The 24535-nt window shown below is 40.8% G+C and overlaps 1 protein-coding gene across 3 annotated transcripts; it reads right to left on the bottom strand.

Annotated features, from left to right (window-relative positions):
* Window positions 1-1360: 1360 nt before the first annotated feature.
* Window positions 1361-13268, bottom strand: LOC147311472 (gap junction alpha-5 protein-like). 3 transcript variants are annotated; one of them, XM_086267682.1, is made up of 3 exons: window positions 10383-10424; window positions 9691-9904; window positions 1361-3713 (listed from the first exon to the last, which is right to left on the bottom strand). In XM_086267682.1, exon 3 carries the CDS (start codon window positions 3611-3613, stop codon window positions 2462-2464), a length of 1152 nt encoding a protein of 383 aa, XP_086123808.1. In that variant the 5' UTR covers window positions 3614-3713; window positions 9691-9904; window positions 10383-10424; the 3' UTR covers window positions 1361-2461. The 3 variants fall into 3 exon arrangements, with proteins under 3 accessions (XP_086123808.1, XP_086123807.1, XP_086123809.1); XM_086267681.1 differs by having other exon boundaries at window positions 9695-9904; XM_086267683.1 differs by lacking the exons at window positions 9691-9904; window positions 10383-10424 and adding an exon at window positions 13175-13268.
* Between the last annotated feature and the right edge of the window lie 11267 nt (window positions 13269-24535).

Genomic DNA, 24535 nt, shown 5'->3' with positions numbered 1-24535 from the left:
TTCTTGGTCAGTTGCAGGAAAATTAATGAAAAAAGCCTGGAGTTTTGTTGCTTAAGACTATTTAGAAAAAATTATAAGAATGTTCAGGTCCTTAAGGAAAATGTAAAGAAAAGAGGGCTGACCCTGATCTGGATCTCAGCCGTCTTATGGCACAAACGTACTTATTCTATGTGTGTTATATCAACAAGTTTAGCTGTTTTTATTTTAGTAAAAGATATTAATACTTGTCTGAATTTCCCCCCAGTTTTTCCTTCTAACTACAGCATGTAAATCTATTAAATTAAATTTCCAAAAGTCTTAAGCAGAGCTGCAGAAAAAAAAACAAGAAACATGCCCCATTTATATTTATATAAGATCTTTAAAAAGAAGACTTTTTTTCAGGAATTAACTTTTTTAAAAAAAAGATGTGAGTCACGCATTCACGTAGAGATACCTAACGCATGACTTGCTCACGAATTCCAGTCACACTGAAGGGACCTTCATCTTCCATGTTGCCAGAGTCCTCTTAATCATTACTGAATCATAACTCAAGTAAAGCAAAATCTCCTTGAGCTTACTCTTGTTTGGAAAGAGGTCTTAAAAGGACACCAATTGGAAAAGATATATAACACTTAATAGTTTTCACTGTAGAGTAACTTATAAACTTCCTTGTAGGTTTTACATTTGTATTAATTTTAGTTTGATGCTTAGTCTCGTGTTTGTCTTTCTTTAATGTATGACCATTTATATCCTTTTAAGCTGATTCTGGTTCTTGCACAATTTTCAAACTATTTTTTAAAAATGAATCCTTTAGAAAAGAAGACAGGAAAACATTTTATTAAGCAGCAAATGTGCTATCACCATCCTGGTCTAACTCAGAATACACAAATATCTCTGTGAAGCTCAATCTCAGAAAGCTCTGAGGTTCCACAGAAATAAAAATAATACAAAAGCAACAAGGATTTTCCAATTCAGCTTCAGCATGTGGCAGATTAAGCTGGATACCAGACCTCAGCATCCTGGCAGAAATGGCGAGACAGTCTCTGTTTGTGTAAACATTGCTTATCTTCCACAATCTGTCTCCTGCAGGTCCTTTGTGAGGACGGCAAACAGAAAGTCGCTGCAGCAATGGTACAGTGATTCAGAAATGCTGGAGACTCTTCATCTTTGTTCGGATCTGGAAATTGCATCACTTTGTCTTGATTTCAGCATTTCTGCATTGAGCACGTTATTTAAATGGTAGTTGTTCTAAATGTTCATCTTGTGCAATTCTAACAGTTTAGTGTGTGCATATTTACATATACTAAAGTCTTTCTATGTTCATACGACAGACAAATCAAAGGCAAGTGTTGTACGGCACTGAATAAATCACACGCTGAGAACAACAGAGCAGATTGTACAGCTGATCATTTATTTATTTGTTGTGGGTTTGCGATGACAGTTATTGCATAAATGTGTGTGTGAAATAACCAAAGACTGCAGTGGATGTACAGCAGGATGGACAGTTCTTCAAATATTATGCTATGTTTATGTACATATACATGTATATATTTTTAAAAAATCATCTTCCACTTGTAAAGACAACATGGTTATGAACTACCCGCACAGTTACTGTGCTACAAGAACAATACATTCAAAGACACCAACCGACTCACACACTTCTTAGGAACACACTTTTAACACAATGGCTCCGGGAGAGAAAGGGGGAAACGCTAGTGCATTGTTGCCACCTAGTGGCTGAATCCATTCATAACAACATCCAAGCAGGACCGCTTGCTTTTTCTTTGAGGGACCTTCAAAAAGAAAATCCTGTAAAAGGCTACATTCTCTCATTTCTGTGCACAGAAGACTTCTGACTAGTATAGGACTGACTTCACTGACAGGCTTTGAGATTGCAGTGCTATTATTTCCGAGTTAGGTTTTTATGTTTGCCTGCAGGTATAGTGCAATCAGGTCAACAAGTGGTTCAAATGACAGTCTCTACCACGGCTTTTAAATAATTACAAAAACAATGTCATAAGGAAATAGATATTTCTGACGCTTGATAAGGCACTTTATCGAAGAGCTTCACAGTTTCTACCATACTGCGATCTTGTCTATTTATTGCAAATCTTTTTTTCTTTTTTTTTTTGCATTTGTGTGTGACAAAAATCAGCTAATCTGTAGTTAACTGGTTTAAAATGAAAGGACTCTCTACTCCTAATGTGCAATAGTCAGGTGTCAAACCTGTTACTCTGTTCTCATTATTCTCCTTTACAGCTTGTTTTGCAGTTTTTCTTTAGAGCTCTAGGACACAAAGCTCACACAAGTCAAGTTCACATTATCCACTCATCACATGTGCTCAAGTGTCAGGCCTTGGTGCTACAGTTCATAGTTAGCCTCAGCTCATGCCTCCATCACAGAGATCTATCTCCCAGACACACATTTCTTCCGAAGGTCCAGCCCTTCTTCCTCTCTTCCTCATCCACCACACTTTGTGAATTTATACTGCCAGGTCATCTTGGCGAGCCCTGCTGCTGGTCCCGCTGGTCTTGCTCAGGCGCCGTTTGTCCTTCAAGTACACTGAGTGTAGCAGAGGCAATGGCGAGCAGTTATTGGGCAGGCCTGTTGGTACCTGGTTGTATCTCATCCTGAGGAAGTCTTCATCATCCTCCAGGTTGTCGCAGCTACGATGTCGCTCAGTTGCCAGATTGGCTGAGTTCTGCTGCAGCGCCATTCTGGTGTTGAAGGGATGAGAGGCCATGGAGGTCATGCGGTTTATGGAGGCGGGGGCTGTAAGGCACTGGTTGAAGTCAGGAGGTGGGGTGCAGGAGACTGAGGGTTGTGGTGAGGTGTTGGACTCCAAGGCTGCAGACACCGCTACCGTCACAGCTCTCTGCTTGCTCTTTTGCATCATCTTTTTGTGTATGCACCTCTTGATGCTCTTCCAGCCGAGATGGTAGAGCTCCAACACAGAGAGCAGCAGAGAAACGCCGGCCACCACCAGCATGAAGACGATGAAGACATTCTTCTCCGTGGGCCGTGACATGTAGCAGTTAACCGGATTGGGACAGGGCAATTCCTTGCATAGGTACAATGCATCGAGGAACACCCCATAGATAAGATACTGCACCACAATGAAAGTCACCTCCATCATTGTACGGATTAAAATGCTCAGGATGTAGGTCCGCAGCAGCGCCCCTTTTAGGCGAACTCTGCCACTCCCGTCAGCAACCACCTCCTTTCCGCTCTCCTTCTGCTGGAGGTACTCCTTCTCCCCCTCCAGGTCTCCTCCCTCTTCACCTCTCGCCTCTCTCTCCTCCTGCTCCCTCTTTCGCCGCTTCTCCTCCCTGCGCACTGTGTGCATGGCGTGGCCCATATAGATGAGGGAGGGCGTAGAGACAAAGACAATCTGCAGCACCCAGTAGCGGATGTGTGCGATGGGGAAGGCCCTGTCGTAGCACACATTGGTGCAACCTGGTTGCTGGGTGTCACAGAGGAAATCGCTCTGCTCGTCCCCCCACGAGGACTCTGCCGCCGTGCCCAGCACCAGGATACGAAAGATGAAGAGGATGGTGAGCCAAATCTTTCCGACCGAAGTGGAGTGTTCCTGGACTTCCTCTAGGAAATTCCCCAGGAGGGTCCAGTCCCCCATCACTACTCACGGCCTGGGCGCACACCTGAAGCACAAAGAGCTGGTAGGAACAACGGGGAAGGTGAAAAGAGGGTGCACCGGAGGGGGAAAGGGGGAGTTTCTGAGGTGGAGGATGAATAGAGTGGAAGAGGAGGGGGAAAAGGGGAAAAGAGAAATACAAGCAGACAATCAGTGACAGCTGTAGGTCATCTGCATTCCCGCTGATGGGAATGACCTGGTGTATGAGTGGCATTGTGTGGCACAAAAATAGCCTCTCTGCCTGTGAATCGCTTTAGGGCTGGATACTGTCACATGAGAACAGCCATTTTTTCCCCTGAGAGACAGACGGAGGAGAAGAAATTTGGTAGCCATGTAAAAGAAAATAATAATATTATTATTAAACATTAGATTATGTGTGTTTACATTCCCTCTTGTCCTGTTCCAAATTATTAAAACAGATTAAATTACAGAAAGCGAAACACACCTCCATCAAAGGGGCGAGTCAGCACAGAAAGACTTTGCCCTTTTTCAGTGCTGTGACCTGGCCTGAACTGGACATTTCCCATTTCCCCCCGCGGCACACCACTCACAATTTCAGTGCAATGGCTTAGATGGCCACTGTTCTCCTTTGCTGTGATGAAACCCTCCTTCAGATTCCAGTCTCCATCTATCTGGAGGTGTCAGTCAGACTGCTTCTTCTCTCTCTTTTTTTTTTTTTCAAACTAATCTCTTGACTTAAGCATTATTGAGAGTCTGGGTAAGATCCAAACATGGCAGTGACAGGCTGGGAAGTCTCAGCTGAGAATGACCCTATAAGGCGGTTTACTAGACAGCTTTATGGGTGACACAGATGACCGCCATCATGGAGGGGTTAAGAAAACCTGTCAAACTGGATCAAGTGGTGACTTCTAACATTTATGGGCTGAATATGCATGTAGCTACTTTTAGCTTTTACTACGCAATTAAGAAATAAAAGCCGGTTAAAACACCTCAGAAAGAAAAAAGGGTTGAAGGTCACAGGTCAACAGGTTTTTCCAACGCGTCACGCATTTGAAGTTAATGCTCTGTTTGGTGGTGTAGCAGAACATGTAGACATTACTCTAAAGGAGCCAAAAGCCAAATATACTTTCATGGAAGGAAATTATATACAGTATAATCCCTACAAGCAAAGTAAGTAAGCAAGATTTTATTTATACAGCACCTTTCAAGATAAAGTGCTTCACAATAAAACGCCAGAACATAAAACTAAAAGTTAACCAAGCACAAGTCTAAAGAGAGAGAGAGAGAAAGAGAGCTACAAAAGCCACAGGGGATGTTAATATGATTTCTTACCACCTCTCATCTCTTCCTGAAGGAAATCCTCGAGCAGCTGTTTCCATAGCAAATAGCTGTTTGGTCCACAGTGCAAGGTTTTGAATCGACTGGCTAACACTGACTCTGGTTATGTGTGACAGCGAGATATGGTCTAAATGACCATGACCATCTGTCTCGCCCCCTCCCTCTGTGTCTCTATGAAGTATATATATGGCAATAAGATGGAAAATCAGGGCATTGTGCTCCGTATCTCTACAGCACAGAGTGGTAGAAAACAAAACACCAGTATGACAACATTTTGGAAAAGAAACGTTTAACCTCCATCCACAGCCCAAGGCTGACAAGCCAATGCGCAGCACAGGAAAACTGCGCTGTGCTATTTTTCCAGCATACATCTGACACCTTGGATAACTGGACAGCAGCTGGCCCAGAGCCTTAAACGGATAAAAAGCTCACGATCTTTACTGGAAGTAAATCGCAAACAGCCGCAGAGTTGAGGAAGTGACTGAGAATCCAGCCAGCACAATGCCAGGAGACCGCACATTAAAACAGCCACGCTCTTATCAGCTGATACTGACAACAAACCTGTGCAAACCTGGGTAACAATGCATTTCCCCCTGGGCTATGACAAACTATGTGACAATCTCTTGCTGGTTTGCATGTGTCATTTTCTAAATGAATCCCAGATTCGAGCCGTGAGCATAGAAGAGATCCAGAACAAGTCATTTTGTAAAATGATGTTCTTTAAGAGGATACACGTTTTTAATGAGTTTTGCTTTTTAAAGGGAGATTAGGTGAAGACTGATTGTTCCCTAATCTATTTGTACAATGGTACAGTGGTATTCAGACTCTCACACAGTTTCTTAATTTAATGCAATATTAGTTTCAAGGCTGCCAAAGTTCCCCCCGTGGTTCTAAAGCTGTGCACCATTTAGATGCTGATATCTTGTAAGCAGGATTTGATTGCGTAAACTGCCTCTTTTAGAAAGGACTTATAGTCCGTCAGTCTGGGCACATGGTGTACATACACAGCGATGAGAAAGGAAGGCAAAGCAGAATTCAGAACAAGTGGTGTGAGGCTGTTTTCTTGGCTACGGTCTCCTTCCCTCGAATACCTCTTCCTGCTCTCAGAGGAAGCAATCTCAAACAATATGATTTCCTGTGGACAGCAGGAGCAAGACATTGAAATGAGCAGAAGGTGAAAGGGGTGGAGGTCAGAGACGAGCTGCTCCTATGAACCGTTTCTGTCAAAGTGCCTTTTACTGCTACTGGTTGTCGATCACACCTGTGCTGCAGGGATTTACTGTGATCCACTGTGCCCTTTTCTGAACAGTGCGCTTTGCCTGTGCACCATCACAGCTGTCAGGTCTGTTTATAATCTCAGTGGTATTGTAATGGAGGAGTAATGGAGAATCTAGTTAGGTTGTATTCAAAATAGCAAAGTGCGTAAATGCAACATTACGTATCCCTGACTTATTTCCTTTGACGCTGATCGAAGTGCCTGTGTTTGCACTGAGAGAGCTTCACAGAAGGAATGTTTATGTGGTGGAGGGATCCTGTGATGAACCAAACAATAAGCTTAGCTTTCTACGAACTGAAGGAAAAACGATGATGTTTCAGCACTGCAAGGTCAACTCAAACCGGGCTCACAGTGTGCAGCCTTATTGTAATTTCCAGTCAGAACATCAGTCAGGCAGCTGAGACAAGTTAAGAGAAAAGCAGCAGCTACTTCACTGAGAGGTGATGGCTGCTGCTGTGACTCACTGTAGACCAACAGGAAAATTGTTGTGTGTTTTCTCTCCCTCTTGCGGTGCCAGAGGGCGGTGGAGCTTGTTTAAGAACCAGTGAGGCTGGTGGCAAGGCCCGAGGCTAGGGAAATCTTACAGGAACACGAAGCTATGTTTGTATTGCTATAAATTTATGCCCACCAGAGTCACCTTGTGTCATAACACAAAAGAGACATAGGCACATTCCCTCAGTTGTGGTTTCTAAATCTTAGACAATAAAATCCTTTTGATGATATTTTACTGATGAGCTTTATAAACTACACACTCTTTTTCCAACTCCCCCTCAGCCTGCAGTGTATCCACAGCCCGGTAACAACAGGGGGCAGGGTTGATTTAAACTTTCCTTCAGTGATGTGCACCTTTCAGCACTAAGCCGTGTTTGACAGACTCCGGATGCTCTCAGGGGATCAGGATACACTGGTTGATCTGCGCTGTCATCACAAGCACACAGACAGTAAGGTGGTGAGTTATACACTTTCCTGGCTCGCTTCCCTCTGATGGGGCATTGTTTAGACTACCATCAGTGGAGGAAAACGTATGTTGTGCATTAAGAACAATCGTGTTATTCGTGTCTGAAAGGATTTGCTGAAGAGATCAGGAAAAGTCATTTCTTTCCTACGGAAGGACAAATTTGGCCTAATTGTATTTTGGAGTTACCAGCATACAAAACCCTGTTAACTGAATAGCCAAACTAGGGAAGAAAATGGTCATGTGCGTTATTTGAAGATATTTAATCGGCAGCTATAAGGCCTGATGCATTTATAAAGCCTCTGTAATGAGCTGCATGCGCTAAGATGGTTTTTTAGTGTCAGAAATGTGATCAGTGCTGGGAAAAAACAAAACAATCCATAACGCTGCATAGATTTCTGCAGGAAAAAGTTAAATAAACAGCAAGACACTAATGGTGCACATTGTGTTTTAAGCACCTAATTGTTTTTACATGAACCAGAGTTGGGTTGTTATGCTTTTAATTCAATTTTAAATCTAAAAATTATGATATATTGTAGTGATATTCATCTCTATCACATCCTCTAACCAGGTATAGCATACAATAAAACTTTATTATCTGAAGTTTTTTTTTTACTCTTGTCACTATTTTACTCTATGACCTTGGTTGTGTTGTGTTGTGTTCCTCTCAATGAAACAGCCTCAGTATAGCTTTACTACAGAACCGCCATGTGTTAAAAACAGTACATACAAGTTTTCTGAGCTTATTTCAGTTAGATATCAATAGCATAGTGGATAAGGATATACAAGTTGAAGTCACTCACACTTGGTTATTTTTACTCTCTCGTACTATTTTTCCCAGTTACAATGCACACACATATTTATTTTTCTAATGCTTGAACTTTAGCACGTCTCCAGAGTCAGTCCCAGTCCTGCAGCAGCTGTTTGGGTTAGGGACTTGTTCCTGAAATGCCAGGATTACAATCGAGGATGAGCGTGTTTAAGTTTAGCTATAGTGGCACGCTGGCTGGTGTTAGATTGGTGTAGGGTGACCTACAAAGTGGATCTGATTTGGCACGAGAGCGAGAATTCTTCGCTCTCATGTGAGTCACCTGTTGCCACTTCTTACAGACCCGCACGGGTCTGGGCTCCCATATATCAGTCACACCAGCAGAAGCCAGCAGGCCGATGTGCTGTCTGCTACCTTACATGGCTGTCTGGCTCTTCATCTACCCACTACTGTACACAGACCCACAGCCCTGTTATGATCTATTGTTGTGCTGCATATGGCATTACGCTGGAACCTTCAGGCCAGAAAGCTGCAAGGTGTTTCAGGGAGCAAAACAACCTCCTAACAACCTCCTGATCATGAAAAGCAGTTTTATCTATTTTTATTTCGGTGTTTACTTATTTGAAGACAGTCTATATACTCAGTAATACACATACCATTCAGCCGTGGCATAGGGCACTGCTTTCAGATTAGCGAGCTGGTAATCTTTTATCTTTTACTGGCAGGTATTTAAACAAATCTCTTTTTTTATGATGGCAGAGGGAGTCTCGATTCACACTAAGACATGCTAATGGCTACTTTTAAGTGTGAATGTATCAGCTGTTGGTGCTTGAATGTCAAACAGAGGAACACTGATACAGATTTAGGTTGAATATCCTGCTGAAATCACAGAGTAAGATTTTTTTTTTTTTTTTTACTGAGCATCACATGAAGTTATAAATCTGTTATTTTGAAATATGAAGTCCTAAAAGTTCTTATTTCCTACATAAAAACGGCACTTTTTGGGGAGTAAGTTAAAAAGAAATGTACAGTTCATCTTTGAAACAAATCCCTAAATAGTAAGTAAAGGAGAAAAAAACGCCCCAAACTGTATCATTACGACATTAAATACCGCCCGTGTATTTAAGAGGCCTCTTTGATTATGAAAAACTTGCTTATAATAGAGCAGTTGTGCTCCGTAGCACTGTTACTAAAGAATTTAAATGTCTTCCACCGTTGTTCAAGCCTGCTTGAACAAAAGAGTCCTTTAGTTTTTTGTTTTTTTTCGCCTGTATTTCTCTATGAACACTCAGAAGAGTAACTGGTATCTACAGGCAACTCATTAATTTGATTTTTATCACTTCTCTGTAGAAGAACAGAAACTGTAAGGGTAAATTGTGCTAGCATTAAAGTAGAATTATCACGGCACAGGGATGACGATTTCTTAAAGTCTTCATTGAGTAGGTATGCATTGCTGGTGGCTCTGTGCTTTAGGTTACCTCCAGTACTGTGCTTTGTTTGAGTATATTTGTCTTATATGAAAGCCACGAGGGAAGAAGAGCGAGACGAAAAGAGTTAACGTAAGTGGGTTGACAGCTGTACCTGCCGGGGAGGACAGGGGGTTTAACACAGGCCAGGCCTCTCACTCCATCGTACCTCTCTTCAAGATATCATCACTCCCTTAAAGACTGCTTTAGTAAGATGCTCGCAGCTTTTTACCAGACAGTCTGCATCATTTCACTGAAATGTCATTGAGTATTATTAGAGGCTTCTATGCTTACCCACCGTTCTGCTTTAGTGCCGATATTCGAGAAGCTGCTTTCAATCAAGCAGAGATGGTCCCTCAGAGGAACTAAGTCTTCCTTAAGTTAGCGGACAGATGGCAGGTGTAGATGTAGATGACCACAGCGCGATTGTAGGACCACCTTCTTGTGGACATCAGCAGAAGATGACTCTTGACGCCGGCATCTGAGCGTCGTGTCTTCCCACCACGAGCTGTTTGTCCACACAGGGGGCACGAGAAGAAAAAACAGGGCATCACGAGAGAGTGTTTCCCCCATGGACCTCCCTTCTCTTTCCCTCTCTCTCTCTCGCTTCCTCCTCCTCCATCTCCTCCTCTTCCTCTCCACACTCCCCCTTAATTCTTACATCCCTGGTGCTCTATTTTTTGCTGGGAAGCGTTCTCTGGAAGGGGAAGTTGAATTGTTTGTCTGGGATCAATGGCAATTCCTGTCAGAGTAAACTTCAAGACAGTTATTTACCATGCGACTCTTGGGTTTACTGCTGAGTTTTCTGTGTTCAGGGTGAAATTCCCACAGTGTGAGATGTAAACTGTAATGAGGTGAGGTAAATCCAAATTATCTAGTGAAAATGGGATTAGCTTTAATTCAACGACCAACAACTTTACTCTAAGTTGTGTTTTCAGGAAACCAGTAAACACAGGAGAATCAAGATTTTGGTCAAAACACCGTACCTGCTTTGTTCACTTGTTCGTCTCAAGGTTTCCCTTCATCCCTCCTCAAAAGTCACGCAGACCTGCAACCAGTTGGTGAAGTTTGGGATTGCAACAAAGAGTCACAAACAAAACCAAAATAGCTCATCCTCCTCTTCCCTTGTTTCCCTGTTTGCTGAATGTAATGTGAGTGTCAGCCGAGGACCCCCTGTACTGGCCTCTGCCTGCAGACACATGTTCTATTATATAACAGGAATCTTTCAGGTTTAATTCCTCCTTGCTGGAGGCCATTCCAACGGTTATAATGAAGCATTGAGAGCAAAAACACACAGGCAGATAACTTCCCTTCTCGCATGTCCTTAACGTCTTTCAGAAACATTCAGGTTTCCCACCACTTCACATTTCATTTTAAAAATAATACTAGGTCATTTAGGAAAATACATGTACTTTATGTGGAACTATACCCATTATGCAGTGTTAGCGTCATAGAAAATGTAACAGCAACACCAGACTGGTTAGCTTGGCTTCCAGGAAGTTACTGCACCTGGCCAGGAAATAACCTGCCTCGTACCCACGCCTATAACCACAACAGGGAGGAATGAAGATTAAACAGGTCCTGTAATCAGACGAGAGGTTATTTGCTGGGAACAGAGAGGAGCTGCTGGGGACAATTTACAAGGTTTATCTGAACTTGGTTATTGATGAGAAGATTTTAATGTTAAATTTACAATAGGTCTACATACAGAGTTTTAAAGGTAATTTTTTGTGGGGTTTGTTATGTTGAATCAAGTTGTCGTCGTTTACTTGATAATAGTCTCTCACAAAGATTATGCAGCATATTGAAGAGCGGAGCTTTAACTCAAGCTATAAGAGGTACAACTACTGTACCAAAAATGTTGTGACTTTTAGTTTCTACTGGTAATTTAATTAAGAGGATACTTCAAAGCCTACAAATGAAATTATTCTAAGTCAGATATCAACAATGAAGATTTGGCTTGCACCAGATTACACTGCCTAACTGTCTTTTTTAGCGATACTGAGGCCTCGAGGTCTTCAGCGCTGATGAGTGTCCAATAAAACTCTAAAAATGCTGGGAGCTAAAATTTTGTTTACTATTATGTACAAATTGTTTTTTTTTCCTAAACAACACCAGGTTCTGGAAAGAAAAGCAGATTTAACTTACAGACTTACAGACCTTTTTTTTTTAAGCATTGTAGTCCAGTCTTCCTTTTTTGAAATGGTTTTAATGCTCTGTCTAATTGTCTCAAGATTCTGGGACAAAGAAAAACCCTTAATAAAAATGTCTATTCACAGACCACAGTAAAGTATTCCCATCAAACGTCTGCAACTGTATCTACTTTTTACACATTCAGAATAAACATGGGTATTTATCCATTTGATTATGTGGCACAAAAGACCCTTTTCAGGGTCTCAGGAGCCTATCCCAGCTCTCTTAGGGTACACCCTGGACAGGTTGCCAGTCTGTTGCAGGGCTAACACATAGACACAGACAACCATTTGCACCTATGGGCAATTTAGAGTTACCAATTAACCTATCCCTACTAAATGCATGCGATTGAACTGTGGGAGGGAGCAGGAGTACCTGGAAGGAGCCCACACAAACACAAGGAGAACAAGCAAACTCCACATCAAAAGGCCCCGGGCTGATGAACCGAACTCAGGACCTTCTTGCTGTAAGGCAACAGTGCTAACCACCAGAGGTGGGACCAAGTCATTGTTTTGCAAGTCTCAAGTAAGTCTCAAGTCTTTATCCTCAAGTCTCAAGTCAAGTCTCAAGTAATGTCAGGCAAGTCAGAGTCGAGTCTCAAGTCACTGGTGTAAAAGTCCGAGTCAAGTCACAAGTCTGAAACTTTGAATTTCAAGTCCTTTCGAGTCTTTAAAAAAAAAAAACAACGAAAAAATAATGTTGCAGTTATGCTAAATGTAAATATTAGACCATGTAATTTTAAAATCTGTGTTTTTCTCAACACATGACAAAATAGTGAACTTAGAAAATATACACAAATTGTGAAATTGCACCTCTTTAAAATGCAGCTCAATTAAACCTAGCTCCAAGAATAGTTTTCACCGACAGTTCTGAGATACGCTGCATGTTATTCTTGGATGCGGTTGTAGGACCGGCTTTAAAATCGCATGACAAAAATATCATACACATTAAAAAAACTGTATCACCAACGTAGCCTGGACAACATTTGCTAGTTAGATGAAGTCAGCTATCTCATCGTAGCATATTTATATGCATATTTATAATCATACGGTTCTTGGAGTGAGTGCATACACTCATGAAGTTTAGTAACTTCAGGTCACTGCAACAAGCCCAGGTACAGTTTACCGACGGATGGGTGCAGGACCTTGAAATGCACCGTGTAGAACGAAAGACCATCGTACGTATCATAAGTTTACCAGTCTCACAAATCGTCATCATAAATACACATTCCTTAACCGTTTATTAATATAACCTTTGAGCTCAACGGTAATTAATTAGTAGTGGAAATAATTTCTGGTAGCATCACAGAAATGTAGCAGTGACAATAATACTGTATGCTGTAATCGTACTGGGCAATTAGTGATACAAAAAACCTGTTTTATCCTGTGAATAAAAGTATATGTTTTTGTCAATGTACCATAATAACAGAGGCGAAACGCAATATTGTGTCAGGACAATTCACTATTTATGCACAATAAATAAAGGAGCATAGCGCGACAATTTCTGTTCAGGGCCAGACTTGCTTGTAACCTATATCACCAGTTATGTTATGAAAATGACGTATTAACTACTAAAAAACACTGACCTTTGTGTAAATGCTTGGAGCAGACTAACATGTGAGCTGGAGTGTTCTGGGACGTTATATTTGATCTTTGAATGGCTGCAATCCAGGCCACCCGTGGCCTCTTTGTTACTTCGGAAACATGGCTTGAACAATTTCTCTTCAATGAGGTAATCCGATAACAACCGATCTCTTTACCCGTCAGCTTCCAGTGGCTGTCATGCGACCGGCTATTGCAGTTAATAATACAACGGCTTCTTGTGTTTCTTTTTATCGCTGTATAACTGATTTTAATTGAAAGCCTGCGTGCGCTAGTACCGCTTGCCACGAGTTCCCAGAATCCTTTGCGGTTCTACCCGTGAATGACGTCACATTTTCAATCTCTATATAATATGCATGTTAAATTTTGTATTTGGGGTAAAATATCAAGTCTTTTCAAGTAAACCGGTTCAAGTCCAATTCAAGTCCCAAGTCATTGGTGTAAAAGTCCAAGTCAAGTCACAAGTCTTAGAACATTTTTTCAAGTCAAGTCTAAAGTCATAAAATTAATGACTCGAGTCTGACTCGAGTCCAAGTCACGTGACTCGAGTCCACACCTCTGCTAACCACTGTGCCACCATGTGCCATGTTGTTTAAGAGAAGTAGGACCTCTAAGTGCTCAGATAATTTGTATATAATTCTGATCTGATGTGATTTGATTGTTGATTTTATCTCTGAAATTGTATATGTCACCTTTTGTGTTATCTTTTCTTTAACTTGTCGGCCCATGTGACCTGACTTTCCTTCTTAACTCTTCAGGATTTGTCAAAAGGTTGTCAACTGCACCTTCACATTTAATACTTAGGCTCTTGACAAGAAAGCAAATAGGATTATTTACCATAAAGTCAAACTTTTCTTTTACAGAAGAGTTTCCATCGACCTTGTTATTCTATTCAAAGACTCCCATAACTTCTTAATTACTGATTTGGGCCTCTTATCCTTGCCAATTTCATGGCCTAAATTGTCATATGAATGGTTAAATTCTCCTCTTTAACAACTGTGCCTTTGACTGTGGAACTGGAAATTTTTTTAAGTATAAATAGCAGGAGCACCAAGTAAGAAGGATCTTGTGACAAACTCATTAACTTCTGGCCCGAGGAGGTATGACCTCTGCTGTACCCCCACCCATATACATACAGTATGGCCATATATATGTTTTACATTAGTTTTATATAAGTCTGTTCTTTCCCACTCTTTGCATGCAAGCTTAATTTAAAGAAATGTGTCTGGGTGTAATGTTTCTGAATATTTCTTCTTTCCTTCTTCATTTTTCAAAGGTTGCTGGTCATTAATTAAATAATTTACTCTTTTTTCCCTTCATTTCCTTCTTCAAAAGCCCATGGAGTATCTAACACCCCTTAAAGGCTTCAGTTAGCTTCACTCCATTTTTTTGAAGGGATGGAAAAGTTGTTGCTAATTCCTAATTACGAAGCTTTCCACAGTTTAAAGGATGTGCTCTGATGGTCCCATTGTGTTGAACATCAGGATGGATTTAGAAGCGGAACAGCATTCACATCCAATAACAGCACGAAGAGATTTGTAACAAAGAAGTGCTGTCCATGACTTCAAGTAATCTTGTCGCTTAGAGCTTCTCAGTAGTGCCAGGATGAGGTCTGAACATGTGTGTATGTGTGACAGTGAGCTCAAGAGTGGGAGAGGATTGCATTATATGAATTTCTATGAGTGAGCGTAGTATGCAGAATTTGTACTTGAGTGTTTGATGGAAAAATCCCACACTGCCAGGATGCATTAACATAACCCTCCCCAATAGCCTGAGAGTCTGACCCCTGCACATTTCAGCCCTGCCTCACCCAAGTCCAAGGGAAGCCATGCTTGATGGACATGTACTTCTGAATGGTCATCACAGCCTTATGTGCACCCACTAACGGGAATTTGTAATCCACAGTAGGAAATTCTCAACACGGAAAGTCAAGGTTGTTTAATGTAATTAAAATAATTATATGCGCTTGTATGTACGCCTATATCACCACAGACTCTAGCTGTGAGTTCATAACCAACGGATGGGTCCCTCTTTTCTTAAGCCCAGACAAGTGTTGGCCCAGAATGTCACTTCCAGAAACAATTCAAAATTTCAGATGATCAACCCACAGGGCAGTTTACAACTTTGCCTCAGTCCATCCAGCGAAAGTGGCGGTTTTTAGTAATGTTGTTAATTCATTTATGTATTTATTTATTTATGAGTATAATAGTGAAACATGTTCCTAAGGTTATGTCAGGATTTCCAGCACAGAAGTGTGTCTGGTTTTACAGCCGACGGGGCCAGAAGATCACAGAGGCTCAATGATAATTTTTTTGAAATACACAGTCATGCCACTGACTACCAATAAGCATATTTAGCTATGATATTTCCAGATGTTTTTTCTTAACCACTACACATATTTTGGGTCTTAAATAAAAAAAAACAAACAAAACAAAAACATAAAATACGCTCAAAGTGAATTTTTTGGCAGGTTTTAACTAAGATCATGCTTTAGAGATAACCCCATGAGCTAATGATAATCTTTCTTGAGTTACAAAGAGACATATATACGGTGGCCAATTTCCCAAGGTCTAGCTCGCGTAGTCCCATGTGCTCCAGAATCAGTGTCCTCCTCAATCCTGGTGATTGGTGCAGATCCTGCCACTATAAACCAAGTAATTAACACGGGTTTAGTTGTTACTAGAATAACTTATTTGCAATATGCGTATTTAACATTTTCATTACAAAAACACAATACTTCATTTTAGTTGTAGTTGAGGGAGCACAGTGATCTACAGTGAATAGTGGGGTTATCCAGCTAAGTTCAGGCTTAAGGAAATGGTGGGTTTTCAGAATAACAAATCTTATCAGGGTTTATCACCATGGTAACCTGTTGCTACAGACACCTTAAGTCTGCAGAAGATTTCCCAGAATACATATTAACATTGGTACCAAACGGAGAGATCATATATCTCCAGCTTTAGCCTCCCTACACTGGCTGCCTGTCTACTACAGGATCCAATTTAAACTTTTACTTTTTGTTTTTAAGTCACTTCACGCCCGAGCCTCTTCTTACCTGTCTGAGCTCCTTTCTGTTTATGCTCTAGGAAAAGTCATGAGGTGTAGCTCAAAATTAATGCTATCCATCCCACGGACTAATCTCACATCTCGTGGTGATAGAGCCTTCTCTGTGGCAGGTCTCATACCTGACCAAGTGCACAAACACTTGATCAATTTAAATCACTTCTGAAGACATATTTTTATGTCCTGGCTTTTAACACACTATGACCCAAGCATTTTGGTCTTATTTAATAGTCTTAGTTATTTTTTAAATTCTTTTATTATCCTATCATTGTTTTATATTGTTATTATTGTTTATATATTGTTTCTTTTTAATGGCATTTTTATATTGTTAAGCACTTTGTGAAGCATCATCTTTCTGGAAGTGTGCTTTATAAATAAATTTGACCTCTGACCTTAACAGGTACGAAGTCACCGCCTACTTACCAATCAGCTGAGTCACCATTCCTGATCCTTTGGATGTCTGCACATGTCTATGTTTTTCCCTGATGAGCATCAATATAGATACTTGACTTTATTTCTCGATTTATTTCTTTTTTCTTTGTTAACAGCAAAAATGCCATAATGAATGATCCTAAAATGCTACACCTCTAGTAGACCTTACATCAAATCTGCACAAAATCTAAGTATGTGGTTGAATTTTGCTTTTACATTTAATCTTTAGTATATTCTTAGATGGTTTAAACTCACTGGGCCTGCAGGTGAAATAAACTATGACTGTCTTACACCCCTCTAAACATTAATTTAATGGATTAACAATATTAATTGTTAATCCATCTGATTGTTCTGTGTCTAAATGTCAGGGCATTGAAACCCTGTTAACTGATATAGTAAGGACACTTTCAACCTTCAAATAGGCTAAACTTTGTTAATACAGTGTGCCCTTTCCAGTCTTCAAATATTCATAAAGTGTTTCAAATACTGCACCAATATTATACAAGACACATCTCCTGGATGCACTGGTACGCATCTTCAGTGATGTATCCTGGGGTCATCAGGTGTTTCGGGTCTCACAACATCATACACCCTCACCCAGGTGACCCAGCCAGGGTGATCAGGCCCCGACTTGCGTACCAGTAGCTACCCACGGATCAGCCCTCTTAATCCACAACCACCAAGTGGCTATCTCTGCCGCTTCGCTCACAGCCTGGATGACCCTCTGTTTGGCTGCCCCAGCCACACCCAGTCGGCCTAGGACTTTGCAGAGTGATCGTCCCGCAAGGCCCCTACAACCCACTTCTATGGGCTCACAGAAAGTCTTCCAGCGCCTTCCCCTGCACTCCTGCACTAGTTCCTGGTACTTTCCACATTTCCTTTCACTGGCCTCCTCAATCCGCTCTTCCCAGGGCACTGTGAGTTCCAGCATGATCAGCTCTTTTGAGGCCTCAGAAATAATGATCATATCTGGCCGGAGGGATGTTTTTGCAATGTGCTGTGGGAACTTAAGTTGTTTACCCAGGTCAGCCTGTAGCTGCCAATCAGAGGCTGTGTTGAGGAGGCCGGTTGTTTAAATGTGGGTGCACCTGGGGTTTCTCTCCAGCCTTTATGAAAGAGATTGCCTTCCTTGGAGCATGATGGTATATATAATGGTAATATAGACTACATTGCTATAGTACCCGGCTGGTATCTTCATATCAGCTATGCATTAGGCTATATGTTTAACCTCTTCATATTTTCCTGATGTTATGGCTTTATCTTCCTTGCAAAATGAGACCAGACGCTGCTAGCGCCACCCCTTTCATGTGACTGTACCTACAATGATAATTTCCAGTTTAGCTTGTCAAGATAACAAGTATTGTACGATCGCTCAGCCTCATGTTAGCATAAGTGACGGCAAAAAGCAGAAAGATATCCTGTGTATGTTAAACTTGCTTCATATTATTACAGGGAATAAAAAGGGGCAAAATCTTGACTGAAGTCAAGCATTGATGCGAATGGCATGAAGTAGTGGTAGCTAGATATACATCAGGAGCCTGATAGTAGATGAAACTCAGGTTCCCAGGTGATGTGAAGATAGCAGTGGAATGTCACATCAGATAAAAAACACACAAATCCAGCGAGAATGATCACTATCTTAAAAACACTACTCAAGGAGAGATAAAAAAACAGAGAAAACACTACGAATGACAATGATACTGTATTGATATTTCATTTATAAGTGACTTAACAGTTACTCAAGCCATGAGTTTCCAATCGTAAGCTGTTGTAAAGTAAAAAGAAGACCTTATTAGTGTGATAGTGACACAGTTTTTCAAGGCAGTATGTTTCAAGACCAATGGAAACACAGACCACACCCTTTTCTCATTGGCGTTTTTACTGAGAACTATTGGTTATTATTAAAATACTGTCGCTCCGTTGACAAGCCGTGCAGAGCATGTGGTTGAGGCACTAAGTGATTAGCCGTGCTGTCTGCACATTATAGGCCGACAAAGCTTTGAACCAACAAGGTCGAAATTGCAAGAGGCCCACAGTCGTTGTATTTTAGACGTCACATAAGTCTCCACAAAGTGAGATCAGCTCTATTCTTACCAACAACACTTTGGTCCTTATTGTGGCACAGATGGCAAAAAGGCTGGATATTCATATTCACAGCCTCATCATGTGTACCACAGTGAGGACTTCTCTTTAACATGGTTTTATTACATTTACAATGATTGCCTAACGGTGGAAAAGGGACCAGGACCCCCTCGTTCCACTGTTATTTCTGTTCACAGTTGCACTGATCACAGTCTGTGTTTTTATGGCAACACTGAATGTGTGCATCTGAGGCAGCATCACATAATTAATACGACAAAGCCGTCATTGTTGATACAAGAAGTAAATGAACAACGCTGGGAAATTAGAATTTTCTCCTGATTTTGTGACATTCTCATATGGGGCGCAACAAACTTACAAACATAAACACACTTCTGAAGACTCGCTCTGTCTTTATTTCTTGTTTTGCTTTTGCTACAAATTGTTTTAAATTTTTACCTGTGTTACTGTCAAGCCACATAATAACAGTAGCACAGGTAGAGGAGTCATAAAGGAAGTGAACTATCTGAGTATGTTGAGTAATACCAACGGCTTTGGCACGGACTACTATGTACAGTTCAGTTGCGATCCTTTCAATGGTGTAATGAGAGAATGTGGGATGTGGGCTGTAAACCTTTTTTGGCTCATGATCTGTGACATGCCACAGAGAAACAACACTACATGATAACGGTTGTTTTCAAAGGCCTCACTTTACATTTGAAATTTGGAGGATTAAATAAATCACATAAATTAAATAACAAATAGTTTGAATTTAAACTTCACACTGTAATATTATTAGCTGACTCTAAATTATTTAGATGCATACAGCTGTTTGACTTCAGCTGGAGACACAAGCTCCATTTTAGGTTGTGCCAGCAAGGTCCTCTGGTGTAAAACCGCTAAATCAAACATGCAAAGCAACCTGCTGTGGTAACACCCTTTAGCAAGAGATGAGCTGAAATTAGATTAGTCCTTCGATTCTACATTTTCCAGTCTTTTGTTGTTCCGTTTTGGTGAGTCTGTGTCATGAATTAAGCATTTTTACCCAGAGAACTACTGCTCACTGGATATTTTCTCTTTTTTGGGCTATTTTCTGTAAACCTTAGAGATGGCTGTGTAGGAAATTCTCATTAGCTCAGCAGTTTTTGAAATACTCAGAGCAACAACCGTGAAATGTTGTTGGTACCAATGACTTAAATCACTTTTCTTCCCTATTCTGATGCTCAATTTGAACTTCAGGGCGTGTTGACCATGCCTACACACCTAAATACACTCATTAACTGATTAGATATTTGTGTTCCTGAGCGGTTAAAGAGATGTAAGTAGCCATGTGGTCAGTGACTGTGTTATACCCTTTCAAGTTAATACGGTGAACAGGTTAGCAAACAAGAGTGTGATTTATATTATATTTAGTTATTAAGTTAAAATACTTATTTGATTAACTTCTATTAACATTAAAGAACACTAAAGATTGTTAAAATGTAGGTCTGACATTTTGTTTCAATCTCTACTGTCTCCTGAGAGCTCAGGGTTTAGCTGCTAAATCTTTCCATATGTTCTCTAGCAGCTGTACATTCTGCTGCTGATGCTGGGGGGTAAATTACTGGTTTGTACAGCCACATATGGCAAAATAAGCACAGTTTGAATACACGCTGTCAAAACAAGCGGCACACTTTCTTTTTAAAACAAGGCTGGAGAGTAAATGGACCTGTAGCCCACTGTATTTTAAAGAAAAGCCATTATTTTCTGCATCTGTATCAAATATTAACATATTTACATGGAGTGAAAAATACCCAGGGGCCTCAAATAAACGTCAGTGAGGCATACTGTAAAGTCAGCTATCAGTGTTTCTATTCCAAAAGCTTTTATAAGATTATTGAATGTTTGAATGTCGAAATGAAAGCAAACAAAATCCATGCAGAGGGCCTTGTCAGTTCCTTCTCCACCCTCCTAAGAACAAGGTTATCAAGATATGGAAAGAGCCGAAGGAAACATGGACTTAATGCCATATTTTCGCCACCAAGGTAGAATTACAGCATCCCAGTGTGCAGCCGTGGAGAAGGAGCCTAACAAATGCAGGAAGAGGGATATCTGTGTGACCCCTCACCCAAGACGACTAACTAACTGAGACATGAGGACAGATGGGTACTGTGTGTATGCATGTGTGTGTGTGTGTGTGTGAACAAATTTAGCCCATATGTTTTCAGTTTGTATGATGGCTGAAGACAGACACGGGGTGTGTTTAAGTATGCCTCCTATATAACCCTAAAAACAAACAGTGAATGAAAGAACAGCTTTGTTGGTCAGATCCAGCAGAAGTGCAACATGCAGCCACCAGGCAAGGGCAACAAAAAAGCAGTTTAGGACTGCTTCTTTCTGCCTGATGGACCCCTGAGTGGAACTATTTTAAATCAAATAAATAACAAGCAAGAGGCACTTTTACAGCTGATTTAACAATTTAAGTATGTTCATGAATTGTTGTTGTGTATTTTCTGTCTTAGACACTTTACCGTGGCTATGTTTTATGGCTTCCTGCTCATTCTTAAAGTGTCCCAGATGCATTCGAAGAAACACGATCAAGTTATAAATCATTGCCAGTGTAGCATATGTGAGAACACCTCGGTGGTGGCTGCCAGTAGCTGGCTGACCGCGTGTCCAGTTCTATCTGCAGATAACATTGTGTTGGGTGGTTGGCTCACTGAGAGGATCTGAGCATGAAGTCATCCTGGGTCTGGCCTGGATTTCCCTGATAGAGAGACAGAGGGTGTTACTCTCTTATAAAGTCACGTCCAGTCCTTGAGACTGCTCTTCCTGCCCTGAGTGATATGCATGCCCACAGGTTCATTCTTACTCTGCATTTCTCAGAACCTTAGTCACCCTTTCGGCACTTTCTCAAAAAATCATAGTTTTCATCCTCCTTTTGTTTTGTTTCCTTGCAGGTTTCAAAACACCTTGTTGATTCCCAGGCAGAGGCAAGTGTGCTTAGCTGCACAGGGTGATATATTTTTTTTTATATCAAATGCTAAAAATGGCTTTTAAATCTTAAACATGTTGTAATCAATATAAGTATAAATGATCTCTCAATGAAAGGCGTTGCTCATATTAACACTCTGAATCGGAATTCTCCCAAGTATTATATCATCTTTTAACACCTTTCATGGTATTGTTTTGGTTTCACAGATGACAGCATTTTTTTCCTTTTCGTTCTGCTGACTCTCAGCACATGTGGCTGTTGAAACCAATAACCCTCAGCAGTCAGGCAAAGTTACCAGAAAACATATGGAAACATTTAAAACGTATGAACATGGAAGAAAGGTGAGTTAGGTGACCTTGAACGTTGCATGGTTTTTTGGTGCCAGACAGCCAGGTCTGAGTATTTCAGAAACTGCTGATTTGCTGCTGATTTTCCTGCACAGACATCTCTAGGGTTTACAGAGACTGGTTTGAAAAAAGAGAAAATATTCACTGAGCAGCAGTTCTTTGGGAAAAATTGCCTTGTTGATTCCAGAGTTCAGAGAAGAACAGTCAGGCTGCTTTGAGCTGTTAGGAAGACAACGGTATACCTGAAATATAAACACTCATTGCAACTAAGGTATGAAGAAGTGAACCTTGGATCCACAGCAGAAGACCACGGATGTCAATCCGGTCAGCTAAGACCAGGAAACTGAAGCTATAGTTTCCATGGAGTCATCACAATTTATCTTAGATATTGGAAATGGATTGCCTGGTCTGATGAGTGTCAATTTCTCCTGCAATGTTTCAATGGTTGGGTCAGAATAAAAAAAAAAAAGCGACATGAAAGCATGAATCAGTCCTTATCAGTCAGAATCAGAGTAATTTATATTAATCCCAGAGGAAATTATGTGGTCACAGTTGCTCCAAGATGCTAAGCAAAGTACCTTACCTACTTTGTATCAATGATTTTCCTGGCACTTACTACCAACTTAGCATCGTTTAAATACCACAGTATTGTTGCTGACCATGACCATTTCTTTATGATCACAGCAGACTCATCTTCTACGTAAAGAACAATTAAGCTGGCTCAGATACATAAACATAAAGATACATAAACAGTTATCTACACATGTTTCTTTGTATTACTAAATGCACAAGAACTATTGTTAACCACTTTAAGGCCACCTTGCTGGTACTGGGTACTTTATTTATTTTGAGCACCTGGCTCTTTCGTCTACAACCCTATGAGAGACTTTATGTCCTTTTTGTAATGGCTGTCAGTATTTTTGCTACTTGGTAATCTTTGATTTTCATCAAAACAATATGAGAGAATATGAGATAATATTTTAAGGATCGGCCACACTAATTGTAATAACATAATTGTTACACTCGGCCAGACACTTAAATCTCTCTCGTGCACTTGTTCTCAAGCTGTTTTTTTTAAAAAGCCAATAAAGTTTCACAAAGGTCAGAAGATGTCAGCTTGTTTATTTTATAAAAATAATCATATTTACTCAAGTCTCTACACACCTGACCCACAGTGGCTCTGTGTCCCAGAGCAATAGAATTAATGTATATGAATAATATATTAATACATGTCCCAAGGAATGCATCATTCTGGAAAGGTTGTATTCAGGTTGTGAGAAAGTCAGTGCAACAAGTGATATGTGCACAAAAGTCAAGGAGTTTTCTCCTGAGTGGTCGTCCTAAAATGCATCTTTCTCATCCAGGTTCTTACATCTAGTCGGGCACAGGACTTACATCCTTCCTCCATTCACACCTCCTGTCTGCCCTCCCCTCTCCTTACCCCATCTCCATTGTATGCGCACCGATTCTCCGCTTCCATAGTGCCTGGTGTTGCTAGAGCGGAAGCTGCCCCTTCTTTATTCAATGGTGAGAACAATTCATGCCTTGTATCTCACCCAGTCTCTCTCTGTCACTCTCTCTTCTAGGGGCGGACTCAGTCAAGCTCTCAGGATGGCTCATTTCCTCATGCAGGGCTGAAAGCCTGAAAATCTGTAACCCCCCCCAGTTGCAGTTCCCAGGTTGTCTGTGACTTTTACATCTAATATCCTCTGACTCAAGCTCAGGGAAAGTGTCAACAGTTTAAGAATGACTTATTCAAGCTGGAATCTTCTGATCTCACAGTTAATTTATCTACTGAATGAACTCTTGTTCATTCTGGGTCTTTGGAGGTGAATGATGCGGTTGAAATCCCTGCCAGTTTGTATAAAACATTTAATTCGCATGTATTGAGGCATTTAGGATACAGCTGTGGTTGCTCCTGTTCAATCATGTAAAGCTTGACCAGGAAGTAATCCACCTAACCACCTCCTACACCGCAGCCACCATGCTACTTCATTTATAGCAGTCAGAAGTCATTCTGGGTTCCCGTTTTTATCTCTTTAGCCATGTCTTCCACATTTTTAAAGCTATATGAATGACAACTTCTTATTTCAACTGTGTTTTCAATTTTTCAGTCCTCATATCGTCATAAAGACATTGACAGATGCTATGCTGAATTACCGAATGAGTAGAAAGCAGTCACAAAATCCCTTTCTTACAAAAAGACTGTAGCAGACTGCTGAAAATGCCAGATGAAGTTGGTGAGAGTTTATCAAACTTTGCCAAAAAACACTCAGAAATTAAAACACTATTATCAGACTGCAAACAAGTTGGGATCTGATATCGGTGGCCCACTGAACAACCAGACACAGGAGGATGGTGTTTGCTAGTCTTAACAGGACACGGAAGGGGAAGCCTTAAACACAAATGCAGGTAGTTAGTCCAAACAGTCCAATCTTCTCACCGTTTAA

This window comes from Aulonocara sp. 'chitande type north' Nkhata Bay, linkage group LG16, assembly GCF_057382095.1.
Source record: "Aulonocara sp. 'chitande type north' Nkhata Bay isolate Kocher_YH1m ecotype deep benthic linkage group LG16, A_spYH_male_GT1.1, whole genome shotgun sequence".
Taxonomy (NCBI): Eukaryota; Metazoa; Chordata; class Actinopteri; order Cichliformes; family Cichlidae; genus Aulonocara; species Aulonocara sp. 'chitande type north' Nkhata Bay.
Note: the sequence above shows the minus strand (reverse complement) of the source record. Positions and strands in the feature narration are given on the sequence as shown.